Consider the following 26338-nt stretch of genomic DNA (forward strand, 5'->3'; position numbering starts at 1 on the left):
CATCATGCCTCAATTGTCAGCTGATACAGCCGTGGCTACAGCGGTGCTGGCTTCTAACGCCAAGCAGAGATTCCGAGTCCCACCTTCCTTAGCGAGTACTTCTGTTTAGTCACCAGTAGTGGGGCACCACCGGGGACATCACTCAAAGTAGAAAAGGAAGGTACTCAGCCTGTTACGTAACAACTGTTCTTCTCAGTGTGTCTCCCTGTGGGTGCTCCACGACCTTCTCTTCAGCCCCTCTACTCGGAGCCTGGCTTTCTTGGCAAGGTACTGAAGGAGGGGTCGGGCTGTGTGAGCGTGGCGCGGAGGTGTGAACAGCACAAGGCTCCTTCCACGCATGCGCAGCCCAACCAATAATTGCTCAAAAGACTCCAATCTGCACCTCTGGAGATGACCTGTCACCAACAGTGGAGCACCCGCGGGGACATGGACCTTGAGGAACAGTTGTTATTGCACAAGATGAGAAACTTCCTTATGTGCTCCAGGGATTTTAAAGCTGGCAGTTTGTTACATCTCTGCTAAAAACCTGCATCAAGAAATTGGGGATAGATGTGTGTAATGTCTTCTCCTTAACAATCCTCCTCTCTGCCTTTTCTTTCTTTTATTAATAACCCCTTAGGGTATGTCTACACTACTCTCCTAGTTCGAACTAGGAGGGTAATGTAGGCATACCGCACTTGCAAATGAAGCCCGGAATTTGAATTTCCCGGGCTTCATTTGCATAAACGGGGCTCCGTCATTTTTAAATCCCCGCTCGTTCGAACCCTGTGCCGCGCGGCTACACGCGGCATGAACTAGGTAGTTCGAACTAGGCTTCCTAGTTCGAACTACCGTTACTCCTCGTGGAATGAGGAGTAACAGTAGTTCGAACTAGGAAGCCTAGTTCGAACTACCTAGTTCGTGCCCCGTGTAGCCGCGCGGCACAGGGTTCGAACGAGCGGGGATTTAAAAATGGCGCCGGCTGGCTTATGCAAATGAAGCCTGGGAAATTCAAATCCCAGGCTTCATTTGCAAGTGCGGTATGCCTACATTACCCCGCTAGTTCGAACTAGGAGGGTAGTGTAGACATACCCTTAGGCATACCCTTAGGCTGTGTCTGATCAGCTGTTTGTCGGCTCGTGCGCTAGTCTGGACGTTCCCCCTGTCGACATCAAAGCCCTTTGTCGGCAACCCCATTATTCCACCTTCCCCTAGGGCTCAAGTTCCAATCTCCCCCAGAGTGGGGGCTGTCTGGCTGGAGGACTGGGGAACAGGACACAGACCTGAGAGATCTCCTTTTCCCTGCCCTGTTGGCTCAGTTTGGGGGTGGGGAGAGAGGCAGCTCCCGCCCTGACTCTGGCCTGTGCAGCATCCCCACGTTGGAGCGTTCACCAGTCCCTGTTCAGCCTCAGCTCAACGACTCCCGTCTCCTCCTCCGCAGGTCGTGGCCAAGGGAGCCATCACCAGGATTCTCCACAAGCGGCTGAAGTTCACAAAGGGGGCTGGTAAGTGGTGGGGGAGGGGTCTGTGTTGGGGATGGAGCCCCTGGTCAGGGACTGGGCGGGGGAGGGGCCCTGCTGACTGCCCCCCACTACCCCCCACTGCCCCTAGGACTGAAGGGCTCCTTCTCCATGGAGCTGCCCGTCGGCGCTGAGCTGGCGCCGGCTGCCAAGGTGCTGGGTTACACGGTGCTGCCCAATGGAGAGATGGCTGCCGACAGCGCCCTGCTGCACGTGGCCAAGTGCCTCCCCAACAAGGTGAGCCTGGGATTCGGGGCCGAGGGGTTTTGGGGGAACCGCTCCTGCCCCGTAACTGGAGCCCTGGGCAGGGCGTCACTCGCTGCCCTGGGCCCTCCCCTCCCTGGTCCCTTCTGCCCCCCCTCCCCTGTCCATCTTACTGGGTGCATCAACGCCCCAACCCCACCCCTAGCACCGACTCCCAAAGCCCCCACAGCCAGTGCGCCTTGGGCCAGAGTGACACTCGGTGCCTGTAGGTCGTGGCCCTGCCCCTGCCTGTTTCCCCCTGCTCCTGGGTGAGCTGTCTCTCTCTCCCCTCCCTCTTGATGCCCTGTGCCTCGCCAGGTGAAGCTGGCCTTCTTGCAGGACCGGGCCCTGCCGGGCTCGGAGCTCCAGCTGCAGGTGCAGGCTGCCCCCGGGTCCCTGTGCGCTGTCCGCGCCGTGGATCGCAGCGTGCTGCTCGTGAAGCCTGAGGCCGAGCTCAGCGTCGACACGGTGAGTCCAGAGCAGCTCGGCCATTCGCCCCACCCCTCCCCCGACGAGTCCTCCCCCCTCGCAGGAGGGGCGATGCACGGCCACTGGGGGACACCCCTCGAGGCCACCTCTCCTGGTCACAGGGCTGCTCCAATGGCACTTGGCCCCTTACTCTGCAGGTTCCCCACTTCCCTTGTCTGATCTCCCATCAGCCCTTGCAGCTCACCCTCCCATCCCCTGTCACTTGGCTCTGTCTGGGCACATGGAGCTCAGCACTGAGATAATGGCCGGGGCAACCGAAGCTCGCTCTCCGGGGCAGAGCTGGTCCCCAGGGGCAGGGGCAGGAGAATTCTCTGCCCCCAAGTCCAGCAGGGGGCAGCTGTCCAGGTGCATTGTGAGAGGCTTCACCTTCCTCTGTGGCAGCAGGATTTGCCCTTGCTGGGCTGATAATATGGATTTGAACTCGGCCTGTGGCTGGTACCTGCCATCCAGGAGCTCTCAGACCCTGCACAGGGCGAGTGAAAGTCCCAAGCCCCTGGGGCAGCAGGAGATGGGACTCGATGGGCCAGGAGCTGAGCTACCTGTCCTAACCAGGCCTTTCTGTGGCCCAGACAGCATTGGGGAGGGGCACTAAGAGCCATTCTCTGCCCCACGGAGAGATGTGTCACCATTCTTGCCCTTTCCAGGCTCTCCCAGGGCATCAGGGGCTGCATGTCCATCACCTTGGGCTGCAAGTCGGGGGGTGCAGTGACAGACACCTGTGTGACCCTGTGGAATTTGGGGGCCCTTTATGAAAGTCTGTGATCTAGAAAGGCCAGGGGTTGTGCCAGGTCTGCCACTTACGATATGTGCAAAACTGTTATGATCTGCCAAGAGGACAGTCTCACGTGCATGATTGCATCCCCTTTGTACTGTGGACATGGAGATGTCTGTCTGTCTGTCTGTCTGCCCACCCGCTCTGCACAACTTGTGCTGTGCTTCTGGGTGACACACAGACACTCCGGCAATGCACTGCCAGCCTGCTCCACGGACCATTGAGGACCTTCAGCTATTCAATTGTCCCACTGAGAGAAGAGAAGGCCGAGCCTTGTGCCTCAACAAGGCAAGAGGGGCGGGGGGGCGTGTCAGAGCTCTGAGGCTTCCAGGCCACGTGCTCCATGAGCTGGGCAGCCTGTGTTTGGGACAAAGGAAGTGGAAGTCACATGGCAAAAGGGCCATGGAAGGCAGCTGCATCCTCATACAGTCCTACGGCTGGAAGAGCCTTCAGGAGGTCATTGAGTTCAGCCCCCTGCTAAACGTTGGACCAACCCCAACTCAATCATCCCAGCCAGGACTTTGTCAAGCTGAGACTTTAAAACCTCTAGGGAGGAGATTCCGCCCTCTCCCTAGATAACCCATCCCAGTGCTTCACCACCTTCCTATGGAAATAGTTTCTCCTAATATCCAATCTAGACCTCCCTCACTGTAACTTGAGCCCATTGCTCCTTGTTCCATCATCTGCCGCCACTGAGACCAGCCTCTCCCCACCCTCTTCGGAACCTCCCTTCAGGAAGTTGAAGGCTGCTCTCAAATCCCCCCTCACTCTTCGCTTCTGCAGACTAAACAAACCCAACTCCCTCAGCCTCTCCTCATAAGTCATATGCTCCAGCCCCCTCATCATTTTGTTGCCCTCTGCTGGCCCCTCTTCAATTTGTCCATCTCCCCTCTATTGGGGGGCCCAGAACTGGATGGAAAACTCCAGATGTGGCCTCACCAGTGTTGAATGAAGGGGAATAATGACATCTCTGGATCTGCTGGCAATGCTCCTCCTAATGCCCCCTAATATGCCATTAGCCTGCTTGGCTACATGGGCACACTGTTGACTCATATCCAGCTTCTCATCCACTGTAACCCCCAGGTCCTGTTCTGCCAAACTGCTGCTTAGCCTGTCGGTCCCCAGCCTGTAGCGGTGGTTGTGATTCTTCCATCCCAAGTGCAGGACTCTACACTTGTCCTTGTTGTACCTCATCAGACTTCTATTGGGCTAAAACTCCAATTTCTCTGCGTCACTCTGGACCCTATCCCTGCCCTTCAACATATCTACCTCTCCCCCTAACTTAGTGTCATTTGCAAACTTGCTGAGGATGCAATCCATCCCCTCATCTAGGTCATTAATAAAGATGCTGAAGAAAACTGGCCGTAGAAACGACCCTTGGGGCACTCTGTTTGACACTGACCGCCAAATAGACTCTGAGTTGTGGATCACTACCTGTTGAGCCTGACAGTGTTAAGAGGGTCCCTTTCACCTCGGTACCCTTCACCTCAGCACCGATCCCCGCTAACATTTTTCTACCAATGAGCAGAGTGAGTTTTGTCTTGTGCACCAGTATTGAGTCCTGGGCGCTTGTTCGGGCGGGTGCCACTGTGGCATCCAACTTATAAACCTCTTCCTTTCTCCTCTGCTCCCACCCTCCCCTCACCCTATCTGCTCCCCTGGTGTCTGCCCCCCACCCCTCACCCTTCTCTGCTGTCCTGGCTCCTGCCCTTCTTATTCCCCTCAGCCCTCCTGGGACCTGCCCCCTTCCCGTCCTCTCTGACCCCTGCACCTGCCCTTCCCCACTGTGCCCACTCCTTCTTTAGGCCCCCTCTCCTAACACCTCCCGCAACCCAGCTGCCCTGCATCTCTCCTCTGCCCTCTGGTGCCTGCCCTCTCCTGCATTCCCCTCTCTGTGTCTGCCCTTCTGCTTCCCACTGGCACCTGCACCTTCCCTCACTGCCCCTGCCCCCTTGCCCTCTTCCTCTCTGGTACCCATCCCTTCACCACCCTCTGCCCCAGTTCTCCTCATGCCCCTCTGTACCCTAACAAATGACATTATCTGTCCTCCATCCTGCCCCTTGATGCCTTCCCCTTTCTTCTCTTGCCCTGGCCCCCTCCTCTCCCCTCCTCTCAGCACAAGTGCCTTCCTCTCCTCACCCACCTTCCCCTTAATTCTCCCCCCACCCGTTGTGGGCAACTGCCCTATGGCCAGGACTGGGGCCAGGCCATGGTGCTATTTTTAGTGCTGTGGCCCAGGCTCCCACTCCAGCAGCCACCACTCAGCTGCATGGTGGTTGCCCAGCTGTTCTGGGACCCACTATGCAGCTCCACCCCTGGGAGCAGCTGTGGCCACAGCTGCGCAGCTCTGCTTAGGGGGTGGGCAGGAATGAAATTCTTGGTGTGTGCTCGTACAGGCATGCACCTTACAGGGAACCCTGACAGGCGGAGTCCTCCCAGTTGGCACCAGTTGCAGAACCAGGACCATTGACCTCTCATCCACTCTGGTGACAGTTCCTGTATAAGGTGGAGTCCTCCTGGGTGGCACCAGTCAATCAGTGGAGATGGTTCCTGTTGGGATTTTGTGGTTCCTAATAATAACCAAATGAGTCCGATGCCGGGCAGAATCAAGGGTCTTTGATACTTCATACAATTCAATTCAACAAGACTTTATTCAGTGTGCACAAAGGAAGAGCCCCAATACAAAAATCAGCCAGAGTCCCTCGAGCAAGTCCCCTTCCTATTCTATAGCACATGGCAGTTACGTAACAGGTTACATAACACAAACCTCTAACCAATCATATTTAACCTTTAAGCCATATATGGATTTGTTCATCACGTGCTTGTACTTCTCCACTCCACATGCTGAGCTCACCCCCTCCCCTTGGCCTTTTCTAGAATGTTTCTGGAGTGGTGAGCCACAGCATGCTTCTTTATGCATACAAACCTCCTAAATCTCATTTTGTTTAAAATGAACACAAGCATACCCTTCATTCCCTTCGGCACCAGTCCTAGAAGAGCTCCTGGGTAAGGGGGAGTCCCCCCGGTGACCTTATACCTGTGCAGAGGCTACCGGTGTGACACGGTACCGCTCCTCCATAGCCATCACGTTCCACATCCCTGTTGGAGTTGGAACCTGAAGGCCACCAAGAGGAGACAGGAGTTGATTCTACAATGACTCCTCAGTGGCAGGCCTGGACTCAGTGGCCATTCTGGACTCCTGGGGCCTATGACCAGACACAAGTTGGGGGCTCCAGGTCGGCCTCCAGCGCTTCAGTGAGCAGGGGCCTTCCTTCAGAGGCTCTGGGTGCAGACCCCGCCGTGGGGGGGGGGGTTGCCTCCAATTGAAGGTGGGTAATCAGCGGGTGGAGTTCGCCTGCTACAATTTTAACACACGGGCATCCGTGACCAAATGAAATAACTCCTCCCCCGGACTCTAGGTCTGAGCTCACTGGTATTTCGGATAAGCTGCAAACCCAAAGTGACCTGGTAACGTGGCTGAGCCTCTGGGATCCGAAGAATGTTTTGTATCATGAGCTGAGTTTTAAAATAACTTCTCAGTGTATTGGAGCTGGGTGCTACTGGTGAGCCAGAGAACTGGAAGGCAGGAAGGGGGGGGTGCGTGGAATCGATAGGACTGACCAATGAGCCCAGGCTTATTGATTATGTAATCGACTACACGCTGCCATCCCTAGTGGGAAGGGGCTGGGTGCTGGGGGAGTCCAGGCTAGAGATGTGAGAGGGGCGATGGTGGAGATTTGCAGGGTGATGTGTTGGTGAGAGGAGGGGCAGGAGCTGGCCATGGGGAGGCTCGTACCTTGGTCTCACGGCAGCCCTTGTCCGTGTTTGTCTTTAGGTCTATAACTTGCTCCCTGATTTTCACCAAGAAGACTCCTATCAAGGGCATAAGTCATGTTACTGTCAGTACAGTACTGGGGCTGCAGGTGTACCTGGTACTTTTCACAATCTGCCGAGGACAATTTGGTCTCTCCGGAGGCCGCGCAGAGGGACTCGTGGCAGGGCTGACCCACTGACCGACCCCAACGGCCTGTTTCAGGTAGGGTTGTGCCTGGCCCTGCCTCTGGCTCCTTTGTAGCCTGAAAGGACTAAACTGGCTCCGCCGTGCCCAGGCTGCTGGGGCGACGTCCCACCAAACAGTCCGGCCTGTTCTAGTGACTCCCCAGGGATGCTCCTCGCAAACTCAGGGCTGGGCTGCACCTCCCCCGCCCCCTTCACACCCAGTCCAGTGGGGACGCCCTGTGTGAGTTTTCAGTTCCTGTGACTGTCAGACTCAAACGTCTGGGGCAGAAATTCCCCGGCCAGGAGTCGCCTCCGGCTGAACTTTCTGAGGGTTGCGGCTAACACGGCCCTGGAGTTGCCCCGACAGGGGGAGGGGAAAATACTCGGCGTCCCATGATACACGGAAGCTCTTTCACTGAGAAGCTCCCTGCCTCGGAGCAGACTGGACCCTTGGCCGGGAGGTCGCTGTGGGGTCGGGGAGGTGCCCGTTGCCTTCCTGTGAGCTTCAGCCCCACATGGCTGGGAACCCCGGGAAAGGTGCGACTCACATGCCCAGCCGAGGGTTGGAGTGCGGCTGCCTTACAGGGCTGAGTCTGGGATCCTGGGGTGGCTGGATTCCTGAAATGGCCCCCCCCGGCCAGCAGTGCTCCGGTGGCAGTGGGCGCGGGGACAGAGCTCACAGAGACGGTGCCACCGGTGCTCTCTGTGCTTCCCTGCTGGTCCCAAGCAGCCTGGAGGCCCCTGAGTGGCAGGTGCGGAGGGACGCAAGGACACGAGCATCGGCCGGGGGAAGGGCCCAGCCACCCGCACCCGACTGGGGAAGCCAAGCTGGCTCTTCAGTGCGGGGCTGGGCAGCCTGGATCCCTCGCGGTTCACGTCCCTCCCCTCACGTCACACGTAGGGGTGGAAGCAAGTGCAGGTTGGGCCGCCCTGGCCTGGCACCCCCGGGACCCGACTGGTCCCAGACGAGGGATTTTGCTGCAGAGCCTGGATCCTGCTGCTGCTTCAGGCTGCCCCACAACCTCTGCTCCGGGCTACCTCTGCCGTGAGAGGGGCTCCTGCTGTGCTCTGGGAAGTCCTGCTGCTGTGCATGGGGCTCCCACAGCACTGCCAGGAACCCCGCTGCCCTGCCAGCCTGCAGGGCCCCCAGGCGCTCGCCCTCCACTGGGACCCTCTGCTCCTGGATCATCCAAGGAGCACGGATGTGGCCAGACCAGAGAGTCCCGGTTTCAACCTCTAGTCAAGTCGGCTACTCCCATCCCCCCGCCTGCTGTCTCTGGATGACAGGCAGCAAGGAGGGGGAAGCAGGAGCTGGTGCTGAGAGGAGCTGACAAAGCTGGTTCCCCCCAGCACCGTCTCCTGCCCCCTGCCTCTCTCAGAAGCAGCAGCGCAGGTGGGGTGGGGGGGCAAAGCAGACCCTGTCTGTGGCGGCCTGGGCTGGCCATGAATGGAGGCTGCTCTGCCCCGTCCCAGATCCCCACCGGGAACCCGGCGGACGAGGGCTACTGGACCCACGTGAGCGAGCCCAGCTCAGTTGCAGCTGGCCCCAGATCTGTGACTGTGGTTAAGCATTTTCAATGTAGGAAGAGCCGGCGGGCAGGTGCCATTTCCAGTGCAGAGCCGCAGGGGAAGCAGGGCCCGGCGCAGTGCGAGCTGGGGCTGAGCGCCTCCCCCACTGACGGATCGTGCCCTCGATAACAATGTTACTGACGACTCAGGGAGTGAAATGCTTCTTCACGTCCCTAGTCACAGGCAGCCCTGCCAGGCGGCCCGGCGAGGCTCTGCCCCGGCGCACCCAGCCGCAGCCACCGCAGGGCGCCCGGCCGCAGCGCTGCCTCGGCTCCGGGCGTGTCCCCCCCAAGGGCCCGTCTCCTTGTCATTCCTCACGTCCCTGCCCAGGGCCCCCCTCGGGCACCGTCCCTGCACCAGCCCCGGGGCAGAGCTGAGGTGGCCCCTGCCTGAACCCTTCACTGACTGGTGGTCAGGGGTTCAGGGCCAGGGCTCCCCTCAGTCTGGAAGGGCAGGGCCCCGCTGGGCAGCGCCAGTCTGTGCTCAGGTCATGTGGGGGCATTGAACAGACAGTCAGAGACGCCCCCAAGAGCTCCCAGTCTGTGCCTCGTGCCTCAGTTTCCCCCTGTGCAGGGTACTGAGCCCAGTCCTTGGCAGAGCCAGTTGCAGGGTTCTGGGCAGGTGCCGAGTCTCCGTGAATTCTGCTCCGGCGTTGCCCTGTCGCCCTGTGCCCTGGCCAATGACAAGGGCCTGGCGCCGCCTCTGGTGCTTTAGCGGCTCCTGACGCTTTTTCCTTCTCGCCCAGGATGCAGCTTTGAAGCTTCTCACCAACACCCGCATCTGTGAGCATCAGTTCCGGGAAACGCCAATTGCTGCTGCCCATGAACGAAGTCAGTGCTCCAGGAGCTTCCGTCCCTCGTGGTCAGCAAACCCCAACCCTCTCGGCCTCCTGGGGGGGACGGCCCCGCGGGCGCCTGCATCGGGCCTGGGTTCTGATCCTGGTTCTGACAGTGCCCTTGGCAGATCCATTGTTCTCCATGGGTGGAGGAGGCAGGTTTCTCCATTGTCTTCAATGGGCCTCTCTAGGCCTCCCTGTCCCAGCTGCTCAGTGTGGCTAATGACCGGCCCGTCTGGCTCGCGGCTCCTGGGCGGGCTCTGGAGGGCAACGTCCCACTAACCCTGTGTGGGCAGAGGCCGGGCTGAGCTCTGGAGCTCTCTGGCTACAGCCACATGCTGAGTCCACTGGGGTGAACTGCATGTAGGACCCCCAGCCTGGCCCCTCCAGCCCAGCCTGGCCACTGGCTGCTCCAGTCCAGACAGACCTGGGCAGGGGCCAGTTCTCAGAGCTCCCAGTGGCCACGTCCATCCCCAGAATGGCCCCAAGCATTGAGACTTTCAGGTGCAGACACGTGAGCCATGTGACCCCCAAAGCAGCGTGGGGTCCCCTCACCCCCCTTTGGATCTTTGCTAGCCTTCCGTTGGGACGTATGTTCCTATGCGGGGGAGCAGCCCCCACAGATCGTCGCTCAGCCGGAGCTCGTGCCCTGTCCCCAGCCGGAGCTGGCGCCGCGTGCGTACTTCCCAGAGACGTGGCTGTGGGACCTGGTGGCTGTGGGGTGAGTGAGGGGCTGTCACACACCGTCCCTGCCAGGGCTCCGGGCCAGACCCTGGGAAGCAGCCGCTCCCGGATGCAGCGCCCTGTCGGGGGGGCTGCCCATGTGGGGCCGGTTCCAGCGCCTGTTGCCAGCGGAGAGGAACCCAGCACAGCGGCGGCAATAACAGCCCAGCGCCGAGGGAGAGCGAGGCAGGGGGCTGGGAGCCTGGGGAGCCCCGGGGCCCTGCGTCTCGCCAGCAAAGCGGGGTTCACACCAGCCCCTCCCCCTGCTCTGCACATGGGGGACCAGTGGGAGGGCGGGGATCCCAGCAGGTGGAACTGGGGCTGGTTCCCAGGAATAGCCCCTGGAAGGGAGTCGTGTCCGGCTGCAGAACGGGGGAATCCCCCTCCCATGGGACACTGAGCCCAGCCCAGGAGCCACAGGGCAGGGCAGGATCCTGCGCTAGCTGGGGTGGTGCAGAGGCAGGCGAGCTGGGGGCACTGAAAGTGCTTCCCCCCCCCTTGTGCATACTTGGGACCAGCCTGTTTCTGGGCACTCGGCTCAGGGCCCCAGCCGGGACGTCTCTGCTGGCTCTGCCCGTGGTGCTCCCCCCGGGGCGGCTGCGTCTGACGCTCTGTGTGTCTGTCCGTGCCCAGCGAGGGGGGCTCGACGGACGTCCCGCTCTCGGTGCCCGACACCCTCACGCAGTGGAAAGCCGGGATGTTCTGCACGGCGGAGGGGAGCTTTGGGCTCTCCCCCACGGCCACCCTCACAGTCGTCAAGCCCTTCTTTGTGGAGCTGGCCTTGCCGTACTCCGTGGTCCGGGGAGAGGCCTTCACCCTAAAGGCCACCGTCTCCAACTCCCTGCAGCAGTGCATCAAGGTGAGCGCCGCCCAGGGCTGCCCTGCCCAAGCTGCTGGGGCTGGTGACCTGGGACTTGGGGCTGGGCAGCGGCGCAGGTCAGTGACTGGCACCAGCACCCCATGGTTGTGACCCAGACACCTCGCAGTGACCCCTGGGCTCAGTACAATGCAGCGAATGGGGCCAGAGCCTCGGAGTGTCCTGTCTTGGCCTGGAGCTGGCGCGTGTGAGCGTGGTCCTGCAGCCCTAAGGGGCTCTCGTGTCGGGCCCACAGGTGCGGGTGACACTGGCGGAGTCGGCGCAGTTCCGGGTGCAGGCGGGTGAGGACGGCGCCTACAGCAGCTGCCTCTGTGCAGACGAAGGGAAAACTTTCCAGTGGGAGGTGACGGCGAGCAGCCTGGGTAAGGGGCGCTGGGGCTCTGTGGTGGGGGAGGGGTGGGGAAAGCACGGGGAGGGGGGAAGGGAAGGGATGGGATGCTGGAGCCTTCGCTCTAGGCAGGTGGGGCCTTTGCAGGAGCCTGGGGGTGTTACCGGGGTTTGCAGACCCCACCGCAGCGGTAACTTTAGGGTTTCAGTCCAGGCGCTGTCAGGAGGAAACCAATGGGAACAGCAATGCCCTCTGCTGAAAGACTAATGCACCTGGGTGGCGGATATACGAGACGGGGGAAGGCGCCAGCCTGGTCCCCCCAATACTCCTCCCCCCGAATGCCCACTGCAGGCACTCGGCAGGGTGGAGCGTTGCTGCCCCCGAGCACCATGCCTTCCCTCCCTGTGCTCTGGGGCTACATGCCACCCACCTCCCTGTGATGCTGGGAGGGGGACATGCTGTGGCTGCTGTGGGGAGCAAGGCCGTGGAAGAAAGGGCTGAGGGTGGGTTGGGGTTTTGCCTCCCACAGTCCTATCCCTGTTACAGCCAGTCCAGTCCGTGTGCAGTCCCTAAAGCAGCAGTGGCTGAGATTTCAGGACCCCCGGACACAAGAGACAGTTCTAGAGCATCCAAGTATTTACCTACCAGCGGTTACCTGCAGGCTCCCATGGCCAGTTGCTCTTCACTGGGGAGAAAAAGGTGTCAGGAAAATGATCCCCAATGGGCTTCAGAGACTGCTCCAAAGTGCACCGGCCCAGCGAGGCTTCCTGAGTAACTGCTACAACACACACAGGCCCGGTCCCCCAAGGCATCGCTGCTCCGCCTGCACATTCCACGGCCGTCTGTGTGTGATCACACTTCTGTGGCAGAGGCACCCGCCCCCTAGGGACCTTACATTGCATTAGATCAGCTAACCAAGGAGTCGATGGAATTTCTGTGGACCACTCAATTAGTTGATAAGGGGGAAACGGCTGAGCCACAGTGGGGTCAGCTCCCAGCCTCAGGAGCTAACCCCACTGGTGACTCCGCCGTTAAATGTCTTAAGACCCACCTTGCAGCACAGAGATCAGTCACAAGCTGGGGAAAGGGGAGGCTTTGCACGCTGCCCCGGCCCCAAGGAGAATCCGACCAGCTAACAGGAGCTGAGAGCTTGTGCTGGGGGCAGGGCCGACACACAAAGCCCTCCACCACCCACCACCTCCCAGGAAGCCACAGAGAGCATTCAGCTGTTTCCAGCAACCTGGGACTGTGGCAGGGCTAAGCACCTCCCCTCCAGAGCCTGCTGTCGTCAGAGGGGTTCCTGATCAGTCTTCCGTCCATCAACATATGTTCCTCTGCCTGCTGTGTTAGCCAGGTGCAATTAGTCAACAAGACGCTTCCGGCAACCCTCTGTCGGCAGAGAGATGCAGATTAGGCAGGTCGACATTGCAAATGAGGCAGGGATTTAAATATCCTGCAAAACTCCTTGCAGGAGGCAGAAGGGATCTGTCCAAAAAGGCTTTCTTTCTCGACAACTCCCCCTCTAGACTGCTGCTTTTTGCAGACAAAGTGCTGAATCTGCAAAATGCGGCAGCCATTTTAATGCAAATTAGGGACGGGATTTTTAAATCCCAGCCTCATTTGCAATGTCGACCTGCCTAATCTGCATCCCTCTACCGACAGAGGGATGCAGTGTAGACATACTCTCAGAGACCACAAATCGGATAAGGATCGAGAGCACCCGGCCAGGTTTACTGCCAAACAAGGTGCAATAATAGTCAGTGAACAGACTCACCACTGTGCCGCTATGCATATGTACTCCTTGCCAATAGCGTAATCCCTAATCAATCCTGTGGGTCCAGCACCCCCCTCAGACAGCCGACCAGCACCCTTTGGGGTGCACTATTATACACAGTTACAAACAAGTTACGCAGCACTCCTGACTATCAGGTTGCCACCATCTGCTGCCTAGTTACCGCCCCCTACCTCAGCCAAGGGGGATTCAGTTACGATCCATCCTGTTGTCATTTCAGACCCCGTCCTGACCCTGGGTTGGTGTGTCTGGTATCTGACGCATGTGTTGGTACCAAGCTGTTGCTTAATGAGGTGTTCTGTGACGACCCCTCTGGACTGCTCTGGGCCTGCCCCTTAGTACCTCTGAGTTTCTGTGAGAGCATCCCTGTTCTTGCCAGCACCTGTGAGCAGGGCCTACCTCTTGCTCACAACTTTCTACACCTGCCACTGGCATCCCAGCCCCTCCTTCCCCCAGGTCCCAACCCAAACCCTCTGCAACCCCCATCTCCAGGTGACAACTAGGGATGTTGACTATCAGTTAATTGAATAGTCGAATAGCCTCATGAATTCTTATCACTTAATCTTAAGAACACTAGCCAATTAGCCCGTCATGAGAGGGGATTTTCAGGTCTCTCCTCCATGTCGGTCTTCTCTCCCGAGCCTTCGGTCGGTCGGTCGGTCGGTCGGTGTCTCTCTCCCTCTCTCCCCCTCCCCCTCCTCCTCTCCCACCCCCCAAAACGGCCGTTTGGGCCCCGCACTCCCCATGCAGCAGGGGCCGCCCAGAGGGAACAGCCAGCATTTCAGCAACAGCCCCCCCCAGAGGGAACAGCCAGCATTTCAGTAACAGCGCCCCCCAGAGGGAACAGCCAACATTTCAGCAACAGCGCCCGCCAGAGGGAACAGCCAGCATTTCAGCAACAGCGCCCCCCCAGAGGGAACAGCCAACATTTCAGCAACAGCGCCCGCCAGAGGGAACAGCCAGCATTTCAGCAACAGCGCCCCCCCCAGAGGGAACAGCCAACATTTCAGCAACAGCGCTCCCCCCCAGAGGGAACAGCCAGCATTTCAGCAACAGCGCCCCTCCGAGGGAACAGCCAGCATTTCAGCAACAGCACCCCCCCCAGAGGGAACAGCCAGCATTTCAGGAACAGCGCCCCCCAGAGGGAACAGCCAGCATTTCAGCAACAGCCCCCCCCCCCAGAGGGAACAGCCAGCATTTCAGCAACAGCCCCCCCCCCGAGGGAACAGCTAGCATTTCAGGAACAGCGCCCCCAGAGGGAACAGCCAACATTTCAGCAGCAGCGCCCCCCCCGAGGGAACAGCCAGCATTTCAGCAGCAGCGCCCCCCCCGAGGGAACAGCCAACATTTCAGCAACAGCGCCCCCCAGAGGGAACAGCCAGCATTTCAGCAACAGCGCCCCCCAGAGGGAACAGCCAGCATTTCAGCAACAGCGCCCCCCCGAGGGAACAGCCAACATTTCAGCAACAGCGCCCGCCAGAGGGAACAGCCAGCATTTCAGCAACAGCGCCCCCCCCCAGAGGGAACAGCCAACATTTCAGCAACAGCGCTCCCCCCCAGAGGGAACAGCCAGCATTTCAGCAACAGCGCCCCTCCGAGGGAACAGCCAGCATTTCAGCAACAGCACCCCCCCCAGAGGGAACAGCCAGCATTTCAGGAACAGCGCCCCCCAGAGGGAACAGCCAGCATTTCAGCAACAGCGCCCCCCCAGAGGGAACAGCCAGCATTTCAGCAACAGCCCCCCCCAGAGGGAACAGCCAGCATTTCAGCAACAGCGCCCCCCAGAGGGAACAGCCAACATTTCAGCAACAGCACCCCCCCAGAGGGAACAGCCAGCATTTCAGTAACAGCGCCCCCCCAGAGGGAACAGCCAGCATTTCAGCAACAGCGCCCCCCAGAGGGAACAGCCAACATTTCAGCAACAGCGCCCCCCCAGAGGGAACAGCCAACATTTCAGCAACAGCGCCCCCCCAGAGGGAACAGCCAGCATTTCAGCAACAGCCCCCCCCCCGAGGGAACAGCTAGCATTTCAGGAACAGCGCCCCCAGAGGGAACAGCCAACATTTCAGCAACAGCGCCCCCCCAGAGGGAACAGCCAACATTTCAGCAACAGCGCCCCCCCGAGGGAACAGCCAGCATTTCAGCAACAGCGCCCCCCAGAGGGAACAGCCAGCATTTCAGCAACAGCGCCCCCCCAGAGGGAACAGCCAACATTTCAGCAACAGCGCCCCCCCCAGAGGGAACAGCCAGCATTTCAGCAACAGCGCCCCTCCGAGGGAACAGCCAGCATTTCAGCAACAGTGCCCCCCCGAGGGAACAGCCAGCATTTCAGCAACAGCGCTCCCCCGAGGGAACAGCCAGCATGTTACATGTGCAGTTACATGTGCAGTCTATAGCATTAACCTATAAGCTTATTGCTTCCATCCTTAGTCACAATCCAAACCCTCTGCACCCTCCATCTCCAGATCGCAGCTCCCTCCCAGACCCTGCACCACCTCCTTCATCCCTCTCCCATGCTAGAGCCCTCGTTTGTACCCTGCACCCCAATGCCCTACCCCAGGTCACTACCCCCTCCTTCACTCAGATGCTCTTGCAGCCCGCACACCCCCTGCTGCACCCCAGTGCCCTACCATGAGCTCCCTTCTGCACCCAACCTCCAGCCTAGAACCCACACAAAAGTGCAGCTCTTAACCACATACAGCATTTTGGAATGGCCCTTCATCAAAAAATACTGACTACCCCTGCGCTAAAGCCGGCTTTCCAAGTGACCCCATACTACGTGGAGCCAGAATGCACACAATATGGCTGCAAATAGCTGGATCACACCCAAGTAAAGGCTAATGGAGGAAGATGGGTAGGGGTTGGGGCACTACAGGCTCTGTGCTGGGAGTGTGGGGGGGGGGCAGGAAAGGCTCCCTGAGGGGTTGGTGCCACGGGGGAAGGGAACAGATGGGAAGAGCTGCAGGGTGGGGGGGAGAAGACAACCCTGCAGAGAAACTCCTTCCAGCCTACGCACCATTTCCCAGTCACCACCTCCCTCCGCCCGGCCCTCTCTCTTCTCCCCCTTTCTCTCTCTCGCCATTTTTCTTGATTCTCATTTTCTCTCCCTTCTTCCCCGCCTGCCCCCTTGCTGTCCCCTCCCCAGAGACCGGAGCCCTCTCTGCCCCAGGAGAGTGTGGGGCTGTCTAAGGGGTGTCTCCACCTTGCTCCGCAGGGGAGGTGAATTTCACCGTCAGCACGGAGGCCCTGCGCACCGAGGAGCTGTGCGGCACGGAGCTGGCCGTGGTGCCGGCCCAGGGGCACATGGACACCGTGATCAAGCCCCTGCGGGTCCTGGTCAGTGTCTGCTGGGGCCGGGCCCAGTGGAGGGAGGTGGGGTGGCCATGGACCACGTGTACACTTGTGATTGACCTTTGTTCTGCCCAGAGAATAACGCCCCAGCACCCCACTGTCCCCCTGTCTGACCCCGGCCTGCGCTGCCCTGCCCCTGCCCCGGCCCCTGCCCTGCCCGGGGGCCCTGGCTGCCCAACCCCGTCAGGCTGTTACATGTGCAGTCCTGTCTCCTGACTCTGTGATGCTGCTTCCCAACAGCCGGGGGGGATCGTGGAGGAGAAGTCGCCCAGCTCCCTGCTCTGCCAGGAAGGTAGGAGCCCAGCGCCTGTCTGGGGTCAGTAACACAGGGCCCCCCGACTGGCGTGAGACATCTCTAGTGCTGCTCTGGTGGGCTGAACCATATTCAGTGGGGGGTAGGAGGGGTCACTGAACTCTCCCCCGTTCCAAGGGCCCCCATTCCACGGATCATACTCGGCTTGGAGCCTTCCCAGGTTCAATCAGTGGGGCCGGCTCGTTGGAAGGGGCCCGGGAGCCGAGCGTTCAACGGACCAGCTGCGACTGGTGTAACTGGGGCCGTCCCAGCAGGAGTGGGAGGAATCCTGCCCCTCCAGGCCCCCACACATTTCCCCTCCCTCCAGCTCCTCAGATGCCCCTGGAACCCCTCGTGCTGGGCCGGGCCGGCAGGGTGGGTTCCCTGCGTGTGTTCAGGGCGACTCATGGAGCCCGTCTGACTGCGGGGGGCAGGGCTTGGGGAGAGCGCTCAGCCCCACTCAGACACCTGGGCCACCTCGCACTCCCTCTGGGGCTCAGACCCTGCCTGGGCGGGAGTGGGGGGAGGGGCTCTCTCCTCATCCCTCCCCCCCTTGCCTTGCAGGGGAGCACACAGAGGCTGAGTACAGTGCCCCCTGCGGCTCAGGTAGGTGTGATGCACCCACCCATCTCCAGTCCCTACACCTGTCCGGGGGGCAAGGCCGTGGGGGGGAGAGGTCTGTGTCGGGGGAAGGGTCTATGCGGGGCACAAGGGACTCTGTCTGTGGTGTGGGGGTGACTGTGAGGGGGGAGTCTTTGGGGGTTGGGAGAGTTCTGGGGGCCATGTGGAGAGGTGTCCATCGGGCGGGGGAGGGGTTTGATCCTCTCTCAGGGGGTGTTTGTTTATTTAAAGCCCCTGATGCCGAGACGTTGGGAATTTCCCACTGAAGCCCCCACCCAGCAGCCCCCCGCGCCCGTCCTGAGAGCCGCCCTGGCAGCCGGACACCCCAGGATCTTCTCGGCTGCTGCTGTTCCCCCTTTGCACCTTCTTCAGCCAACGCCTCCCTGGTTGCTCTGGAAACATCCCCCTGCTCCCCCCTCCCACCCCCAGACCAGCCGCGGGGTCCCAGCTGTCCGTCACCCGTGGGAACCAGGGGCTGCTGTGGGGACCCTGGGGGTTTGCCATGTGTCCTGCTGAGACCGTAACACAAGATCCAACCCCCGGCTGTGTGTGAGGCTGCTCTCTTGCTTTGTGCTGCTCGGCTGCTGCTCCTCGCACGGCTCCTCCGCAGCCTGAGAGCAGCCACTCCTGGGCCTGCGGCTCTGCCCCCTTCCTGCCCTGCGCTCACTGGGGCGGGGTTTGGCTCGAACCCTGCGACAGCCCCCAGGTCCCAGCCCCGGCGGGCAGAGCTGCCCTGGTTACACAAGTCTCCATGGCAATGAACCAGCTGCCCCAGCCAGGCAGGGGCCAGAGCCTGAGACACACTGTGGCCGCCCAGCCAGGCCTGCAGAATCCCCGGGCAGCCCAGGCCTGACGTTCCTGAGACTTACACTGTGAGCAGGTAGCAAGAAAACCCACAGACCGTTCATAGAGAAGCAAAACCTCTTTGTGGGCCCTTTTAGATCAAGAAGGCCATGGCTGGGGGAGATGGAAGGGGGTTTACAGGCACCTGCTGCAGTGCAGAGGGGCTGGGGCTTTCCCCAGGGGCCTGGAACTGAAAGATTCAGCTCAGTCTCAGTGGGAAGGGATGGCACAAATACCCCAGCGGGCTACATGGGTCTGTCTGGGGGGCAGGAGAACTGGGCATCAGCCTACGGGAACAGGACGTGCCCCCCGTTTACAGACGGTATTGTCCTGTGCACAGAGAGGGGGCAGCCACATTTTTCTGTCTCCTAGCCCAGGCCTGGTGTCTGGAGCCCTAACTTCACTCTACCAGAGCGGGTGGCATTTAATTCCTGTTGCTGGTGGGGATGTTGGGGGGGGGGGGGGGGAAGCTGCCTAACCCTTCCCATGATCAGACAGTCTTGCCGTGTTTGCTCTGGGCTGCTCCCACCTCCACTGTGCAGTGGGGCTTTGATCCGCCCCAGGTCGCAGAATCTGCTTTTCTTTGATCCATCCCATCCCAGAAGCTGGGACGCAAGCCCCTGGTTTCCAGTCTCTTCTCAGCTGCAGACCCCAACATGTCTCCAATGGCGGAACAGACCCTGTTGGAAATCCCAGAGCCTCTGCAGCCTGCCAGGGTCCATGGGGCACAGGCAGCAAACCCCTGTCCTGTGGGAACCGCTCCCAGGCCCAGACACCTTTCACATGGTTCGCTGACCCCTATTTGTCCTCTGGCTGCAGGGGAAACCACGGGGCTAAACAGTTCGAAATGGTCCCCGTTCGCCTTTCGCACTCGCCTTCCCGCCAGACTGTCCCTGAGCAGGAGCATTCCCGGGCGCCAGGCTCACGCTGCCCCCGCAAAGCCAGCGCCTGTCCTGGGAGCTGCTCTAGCTGGCGCGGGGAGGGGGCTTCCCTCACTGGGCACGGCCCTTGGCTCCGACTGCCCATGGCAGCTGTGAGTGATCACCTGGCGCAGGACCTCTGACCCCCACCCCCACAGCCAAACAGCCCCTCAGCCACCCAGGCCAACACCCTTCTCTTGCTGCAGCTGAATGTAACGCTGTGGCTCACGTGCCAGCAGCCTGCGCCGACCGGTGCCACCCGGCGCCCCTGCACAACAGGCGCATGACGGGATGCTCGGTAAATGGGGGACACTGGAAGCAGCGGGACGCTCTGGGTGCGGGGCTGGAGCCTGAGTTCACCTGGGAAGGTGCCAGGCCCAGGGCTGGCTCGGCAGGACCTCAGCCTTAGAGACAACTGGAACCCGCGGAGCAGACCCAACGGAGGCAGCACAAGAGCAGCGGGTCCCTGCCCAGCGCCCGGGGGCTCAGGTCCCACCTCCCAGGGTTCCCTCTACTGGGGGCTCTGAGCACTGGCCGTGGGCCCCTGGCGGTTCCTGGAGTCTCTTCAGTCTGTGTGGAGGGGAGGCAGGCAGTGATGCCGCCGTGTTCTCTAGCCCCTCAGACAGGAGGCTCACAAGGCCGGGGCAGGCGGGGGCTGCCCCCAGTGGATGTGACGAAGCCCGGCTGAACCCGGCTGGTTCGTGTGCTCTCGGCCCTGGCGAATTAGCTTCATTTTCTGAGCAGAATCCTAATTTCCTGCCCATCCCCCGACTTGCACTAAATCCTGTTTGGTAATTTCTTGTGCCCCTGCTTTGAGCAGCCCCTCCCCAGTGAGAGCCATGGCTGCCTGTCACCAACGCCCTCATGCGCTGGCCCCATAGGAACGGGCCTGATCCCATCCCTGGGTGTGCGCAGGGCTCCCCCTGAGGTGTGGGCAGGGCCCCCCCTGAGGTGTGGGCAGGGCTCCCCCTGAGGTGTGGGCAGGGCTCCCCCTGAGGTGTGCGCAGGGCTCCCCCTGAGGTGTGGGCAGGGCTCCCCCTGAGGTGTGCGCAGGGCCCCCCCATCACCCTAATTAACAGCATCTCGGCATTTCCGTATGGGCCCTGCTGGCAGCCTGGTGCCCACTCGCCTGCTGCTGGGAACTTTTCCCTCTTTGCGTGGCCAGAAAGGCTGGAAGTGAGCAGCCCTGGGGCTCTGGGAGCAGGAGGAAGGCGCTAACCCAGCCTGTGAAGGGTCCCCCGTCGGTGGGTGGGCCACCGCTGACTCTGGGGTGCCCACAAGTCTGTGTGACACGCCTTGGCCTCGCTGTTGGCCGAGCGACAGTCCCCTACGGCCCAGCCTGGGACAGGGCGCCAGGCAGTGGGGGAACACAGGTAATTTACAGATACAGTTTAAGGCACGGCCCTGGGTCACGGCGACAAGCAACAGTGGAGGGGAGGGGGGAGGAACACAAATAGTTCAAAGCTCTGGCCAGGTTCCAGCCGGGCAGGGGTCTGGTCTCCTCACTCTGGGAGAGCCGACAAGCACAGGGGTTTTGCCCCATGGGGGAACCTGCCACCCAAAGGGAGAGGTGGCGGGGGGGGGATGGACGCAGGCCTATCCTCTCCACTGCATCCTGGCCCAGGGCCCTGATAGTGGTGGCCTTGCAGCCACTAGGTCGGCGGAGCTCTGGACTGTTACATGCCGACAGGGTCAAGGGTCAGTGGGGGTCTTGGCCGCAACGTGCTGCCCACCCAGCCTCCATGTCCTCAGCCAGCCCGAGGTCGGCTGCCTCTGGTCCACGTTCCAATCCCTCCTGTGGGCCTGGCAGACTGCAGCACTGCTCCGGGGGTCCTCAGGCGACGGAGGGACTGGCAGGGTGTCCATGGACTTCAGCTCAGGCAGGGGTCCTGGTGGGCCAGTCCACACGTTAGTGCCCGGCGAGGGTCCCAGAGGGGTTGGGGTGAGTTCAGGTGGCGGTCGGTGTCTCAGCAGCCACCTAACTGTGGCCACACCTGCACAGACCAGGGACAGGGACAGGTTGGGAGGGGCAGGACGAGCTGTTCTCAGTGGCTCTGTCCCAGCTCTGCTTTCCAGGGTGCAGGCTGGTCTCAGACACTCCTGCGGCGGTGCCCAGACCAGGCCTGTTCAGGTGGTTGGCTGGGCTCTGGGGATGCACAGCTGTAACCGAGGGCAGAACTGGGCTCTGTGGCACCAGGACTGGCTGTGGCAGAGACCTGAGTCTTTCCACGGACACGGACCTAAGGGAGATGGGACCTTGGCCTGATGCTCCCCCAGGCCCGCTCCTGAGTCGCTCTTCCCCTCCACCCCCGGCTTCTCCAGCCCCAAGGGCCCTGTTTGCCTGTTGGGGCTGAAATCCCTGTGACCTTTGAACTGCCCAGGGGGAGGTAAATATTTGAAACGAAAGCAGCCAGGAACAGTGGCCTGGAGCCAGATCTCTGCAGTCCCGGCACTGGCATGGAGCCAGGAGACGCCGCTGCAGCCCCATTGTGTAGGTGTTTGCCCTCTCCCCTCCCCTTGTCCTCAACCCCACTCACTCCCTTGGGTTTTCTTCTAAGAGTCTCCCTCCGGGACCCAGCCTGTTCCCGGCCAATGGGAGCTGCAGGGTGGTGAAATACTGGAATGGGTTACCTGGGGAGAGGGTGGAATCTCCATCTCTAAAGGTTTTTAAGTCCTGGCTTGACAAAGCCCTGGCTGAGATGTCCTGCTCTGGACAGGGGCTGGACTCGATGACCTCCTGAGGTCTCTTCCAGCTCTAGGATTGTGTAATTCTATGATATTAGAAATATTACTGCTCTGGACTTAGTCGACACATTACAAATGTGCCCCAGTCAGGATCACTAGTACCTAGGCTACTGTTCATTTTCAGTTCTATGATCAATTCCTCTGTATCTCTCCAGGTGAGGGCTAGTGTAGAATACTCCCATGGCGGGTGCAACTCTTTTGAGTTAAGAAATTGTCATCTATAAGAAATTCCAAGGGCCTTTTTATACGAGCAGCATCAGACTGCCAGAAGGTGTCGCACATGTTGAATCGGGATCACACAGCTTTTTACCTTTGTTTTATAAACAGCTGCCTGAGGAGCTGCTCATCCTGCTCCTTTGTGTGACTTAGTGTTACCCCAGCTAGTGTGTATCAGTTAGGACACTGCCCCATAACCATTCAAGGTCATTTTCATCCCAGATCTCAATGACTCGGGAACACATCGGACTCTCTGCTGAACAGGTCCAGACAGCAGTGGTCCCTACTTTAGAACCCAGCCAGCGTGGCATGGATTTCCATGGCAATGGCAAAAAACATTTCTCTTTCCCGAGCACAATCCCCTGCCAAACTTTCAGTGCTAGAGCTCTTCAAAAACTGCTCAGTAAAATGGACAGTCCAGAAAAAGCCAACTGTGCTGAGCTTGTGCACATTGTGCATGCACACCCATCGCACACCCGCCCCCTTCGGAGACCGAACGGGGGGGGAAGGCAGTCTTCACCCTTGAGTTCTGGTAGGGGGTTTGTTGATACATGATTTCATTGTTCTACCGCGTTACAATCTAATGTTATGACCCTGTTTAGTAACTGGGGCCACGCGCTGGAGTCTGTGACCCGACCTAGGAATCCTGTCGGATCTCCTCAGGCGCTGGGCGCTCAGGGACCGGCCCAAACCGGATTTTCCCGCCAAGCGGTCACGAGGGTTCCGCTCCCCTCAGACCCCCCCGGCGGCGTTACAAGGGCTGCGTTGCCTCAGCCTAGGGGCTGTCTGCCCTAGTGGCTGGAGTACGCGGGCCCCTCTGCTCTGCCACCTGCCAGCGAGGGGCAGCCCCAGCCACGCCTGCCGTGGAGGAAGGGGATTTTCCCATCCCTCACCCCCACACAACCTGCTTGTACCAGCCTGCGACTCCCCTTCACCCTTCAGTCCCGTCAGGACATTGTGGGGCTCTGTGACGTAGTGGGGGTACTTGCTGGGCTGTGGTGACCCCTGCTGTCTGGAGCAAGACCCAGCAGGGAAAATCTCGCTAGGCAGAGATAAGGCCAAACTTGTCGAACCAGTGGCCAGACACCCCCCATGGAGAGGAACAAAGGAAGGTGAATGCTGCCCTGGACTGGGGGGCAGGGCTGCAAGGGAATTTAGTTGTTACTGTGGGAGAGCATGGAGGAGACAGCCTAGGGAGAGGAGCTGGAGTTTAGGGGCCCAGTCTCCCCCCAACTCAAGGGGGCCTGAGGCATCCTAGCCCAGTTCTGTGACCAGACTACATCTGTGCTGTGCTGTATCCTGGAGAGGCAATAAACTTCCTCTATTCCACTGGCTGGTACAGTCTGTTTGTGCCATCTCGGGGTGCAGGAGACGGGGAACCCCCAACGTGCCGTCACAGGCTCCCCAGTGCTCTCCAGGGGCTCTAAATCAGTCTGAGGGTTAACGTCCTGGGCGCCTCCCCCAGCGCCACCGCCACGTCCTCAGGAGAGAAGGGGCCTGGCCCTTAGGGCTTTACTCACCGAGCCAAAGGGTTTGAATTACTGGGTCTGGGTTCAAGCCCCTGGTTGTTGCTGACACTGTCACGTGATTGGTTTGATGCTTGTTTTATCTGCATCAGGTTCTCCTCCCCATTTCCCCCTTTGTAATCAATCCCTGAATAGCCTCTTACTTGGTTTGCAGCTGAACATCCCCTCCTCTTTCTTCATTGCACCTGCACAGGAGAGAGGGGAAGGCGGAGACAGGAGCTACTGCAGCTCTAAAACAATTCCTGGGTGATAGACCCTGATGGGAGTGGGGGGAGGACAAGCCTGTACTTGTGGGAAGGATCCCGAGTGGCATTCTGGACTGTGTTTGCCTCCTACACCTTTGGGGTCACAGGCATTATCTGCAAATAGCCTTTCGTTAAGTCAATGGTCAATAGATACGTTCACCCTCCTCCTCAGGCATCCCAGGAGTTCTTCAGTGTGCGGCATTGGATCTGCTTTGCACCAGGATATCGCATTAACCTGACAGAAATTGATACAGAAATGCAAAGTACCATTGGGTTTTGGTACCAAGATAATCAGATTCCTCCGTTCACTCTGTGACTCTTCAGTTCCTCCCATCTTCAGCATTGCATTGAGTTCATGTCAGACGGCAATCCACATCTTCTGTGGGAGGGGGTGGTGAATGTCCCTCACTTTCTGCCCTCGACCTGTGTCAGTGTGGTGGGTTATAAATTTTATCCATCCCAGGCGAGTAGCTAAACATCCTGAAAGTTATCCCAGAGGTGCAGGATCTGGTTTCATGTGGAGGAGAGGAGGCGGAGGCCTTCCCCCACTTCTGCCAGTTTTGGGTCTAGCTGAAATTGCATATCTGAATTCAACCTTGCCCTGTAGTGCAGACCTACCCCTAGCAGACCTAGTTCTGGTCCCACGGGCAATGGTGCAATAAACATGGCTTCACAGGTCCCTCTTCTCCAGCACCCACCCAGACTGAGCTGTCTTGCTCCCTTTTGTGCTAGCCCAGCACTTGGAGCTTGCCCAGTGTGGCTGGGAGGGCAGGATTTCCTCAGGCCACAGTGGATGGACCCCTTCTGCCCAGAGCGGGGTGTGCAGCCCCCTCACAGACGTTTTCATGGGACGAGTTCAGCCCCCCCCCCCGTTCTCCCCATTGGCATGGCTGTCGTGGGTCACTGCTAGGGCCCATTTTAACAAACTCATTTCTCAGCGAGCTCCTCCCCCCACTCCTGCCTGGTCTGTCCCAGCATCCCGGCTACTGCCCGGCCACTGACCCCAGGGGTCCCGCCCCCAGGCCTGTAACCAATGCGAGGGGCCCCCTGGCCGCCTGGGCCTTTGCCAGCCAGAACCGTCAGACTCGGATCCAGCAGCTGGGTTGGTGGGTAAATATTGTCCTAGGTGCGTGTGCCAGCCCCCGCCAGAGACCTGACCCGACCCTTCTGTGCCCGGCCCACAGGCGAAGCTCCGGCCCCAGAGTCTATATCAGGGCCCAGCAGACTGGTCCCCGGCTCAGAGCGTGGGAGGGAGGAAGAAGGACTCAGAGGGGCGTGACGTGTGTGTGTCCCTTGTCCCAGCACGTCTGCCTGCACCCAGGAATGGGGGCCCCGGTAACCCCGGCCGGCCTGCTGCTCCTCCTGCACCTCACAGCTGGGACGTCTGCAGAGCCGTAAGCCCTGTCCGTGTCTGTCTGTCTGTCTGTGTGGTGGGCAGTGTGGGGGGTTGGAATCAGCCCAGGGCACTGGTGAGGAGGCTGCTTGACGGGAAAGTAAGGGGACAGATCCATTCTCCCCGGGAGCTCAGTCCCCGATGCTGGGACCCTCCTGCCCCCCCTTGTCCTATCCCCAGAGGCAGGGGGATCTTGGCTCTGCCTAAGCAGTGGCCGGGGGCACAGGAGAGCTGGGTTCAGTGCCCACCTCTGTGCAGACGCCCTGTGCGCCCTCAGCCAGACACCCCCTCTCTGTGCCTCAGCCCCTCTGTACCATGGGCTGGTAATCCCCTGGGGCCACCGGCTCCCTCAGCCACAGATCCAGTAATGGGTCTGTTCAGCCCCAGCACAGGGGCAGCTGAGAGGCCAGGGATGGACGGGGACTCAGCTCCTCTCTGTGCCCTGGGGGGCCTCCAGGTCTGTGGGGGCAGGATGGGGGAGAAGGGGGGACAGGAGTGAAAGGGCCTTGCCCTGCCCTGTGGGTAGAGACAAATCAGCCTCCAGCAGCACAGAGCCAGCGCCTCCCCATCAGAAGGAACCCCCTGGGCTGTGCCTCCCCTGCCCCCACCCACGGTGCTGCCCCCTCCCCAGGCACTATGTGGTGGTGAGCCCAGCCCAGCTCTACCACCCGCACACGGGGACGGTGTCAGTTCATCTCAGCGACCTCAACGAGACCGTCCGGGTGAGCGTCCGGCTGGAGAGGGGGGAGGGGCTCAGCAATGTCACCCTGCTGGAGAGAGAGGTCCAGGAGCCCCGTCTGCGCGAGAACCTGAGCTTCCAGGTGAGCCCCCCCCACCCAGCCCGGCCCTGGCCATGGGCACCGAGCCCGTCAGCCCTGGGCCTGCAGCCCCAGCCCGGCCTCAGGCCTCAGGCACAGACTGATCCCGGCCCTGGCCATGGGCAGCTGTAGCCACAGAGCGTCCTTCAGCAGCGACAAGCCGGAGGGGGCAGGGATGGGGGCGCAGACGGAGCCTTGGCTTTCAGCTCCACCGAGCGCCCGCCTGCTGGGAGGCCCCTGGC

General features: G+C 60.3%; 2 protein-coding genes across 4 annotated transcripts in view; both read left to right on the forward strand.

Annotated features, from left to right (window-relative positions):
* LOC102452635 (alpha-2-macroglobulin-like protein 1) overlaps window positions 1-18073 on the forward strand; it is a 46888-nt gene extending 28815 nt beyond the window's left edge. Inside the window, exons 10-20 of the mRNA XM_075918699.1 lie at window positions 1421-1484; window positions 1591-1736; window positions 2061-2210; window positions 6839-7039; window positions 9317-9401; window positions 9983-10127; window positions 10763-10988; window positions 11242-11368; window positions 16341-16462; window positions 17334-17375; window positions 17622-18073. Coding sequence (XP_075774814.1) covers window positions 1421-1484; window positions 1591-1736; window positions 2061-2210; window positions 6839-7039; window positions 9317-9401; window positions 9983-10127; window positions 10763-10988; window positions 11242-11368; window positions 16341-16462; window positions 17334-17375; window positions 17622-17906 — 1593 coding nt within the window. The 3' untranslated portion in view covers window positions 17907-18073. The remainder of the gene's footprint in view (window positions 1-1420; window positions 1485-1590; window positions 1737-2060; window positions 2211-6838; window positions 7040-9316; window positions 9402-9982; window positions 10128-10762; window positions 10989-11241; window positions 11369-16340; window positions 16463-17333; window positions 17376-17621) is intronic.
* The window catches only part of LOC102447783 (alpha-2-macroglobulin-like protein 1), a 127084-nt gene that overhangs the window by 33514 nt on the left and 67232 nt on the right, over window positions 1-26338 (forward strand). Inside the window, exons 1-2 of one of the 3 annotated variants that reach the window (XM_075918689.1) lie at window positions 25097-25279; window positions 25910-26099. The exons of the other annotated variants lie outside the window; for them this stretch is intronic. Of the exons in view, the coding sequence (XP_075774804.1) occupies window positions 25209-25279; window positions 25910-26099 (261 nt within the window). The 5' untranslated portion in view covers window positions 25097-25208. Of the gene's footprint in view, window positions 1-25096; window positions 25280-25909; window positions 26100-26338 lie in introns of those variants that run through there. 3 annotated transcript variants of the gene reach the window in all.

This window comes from Pelodiscus sinensis, unplaced genomic scaffold (assembly GCF_049634645.1).
Source record: "Pelodiscus sinensis isolate JC-2024 unplaced genomic scaffold, ASM4963464v1 ctg39, whole genome shotgun sequence".
In the NCBI taxonomy this organism is placed as follows: domain Eukaryota; kingdom Metazoa; phylum Chordata; order Testudines; family Trionychidae; genus Pelodiscus; species Pelodiscus sinensis.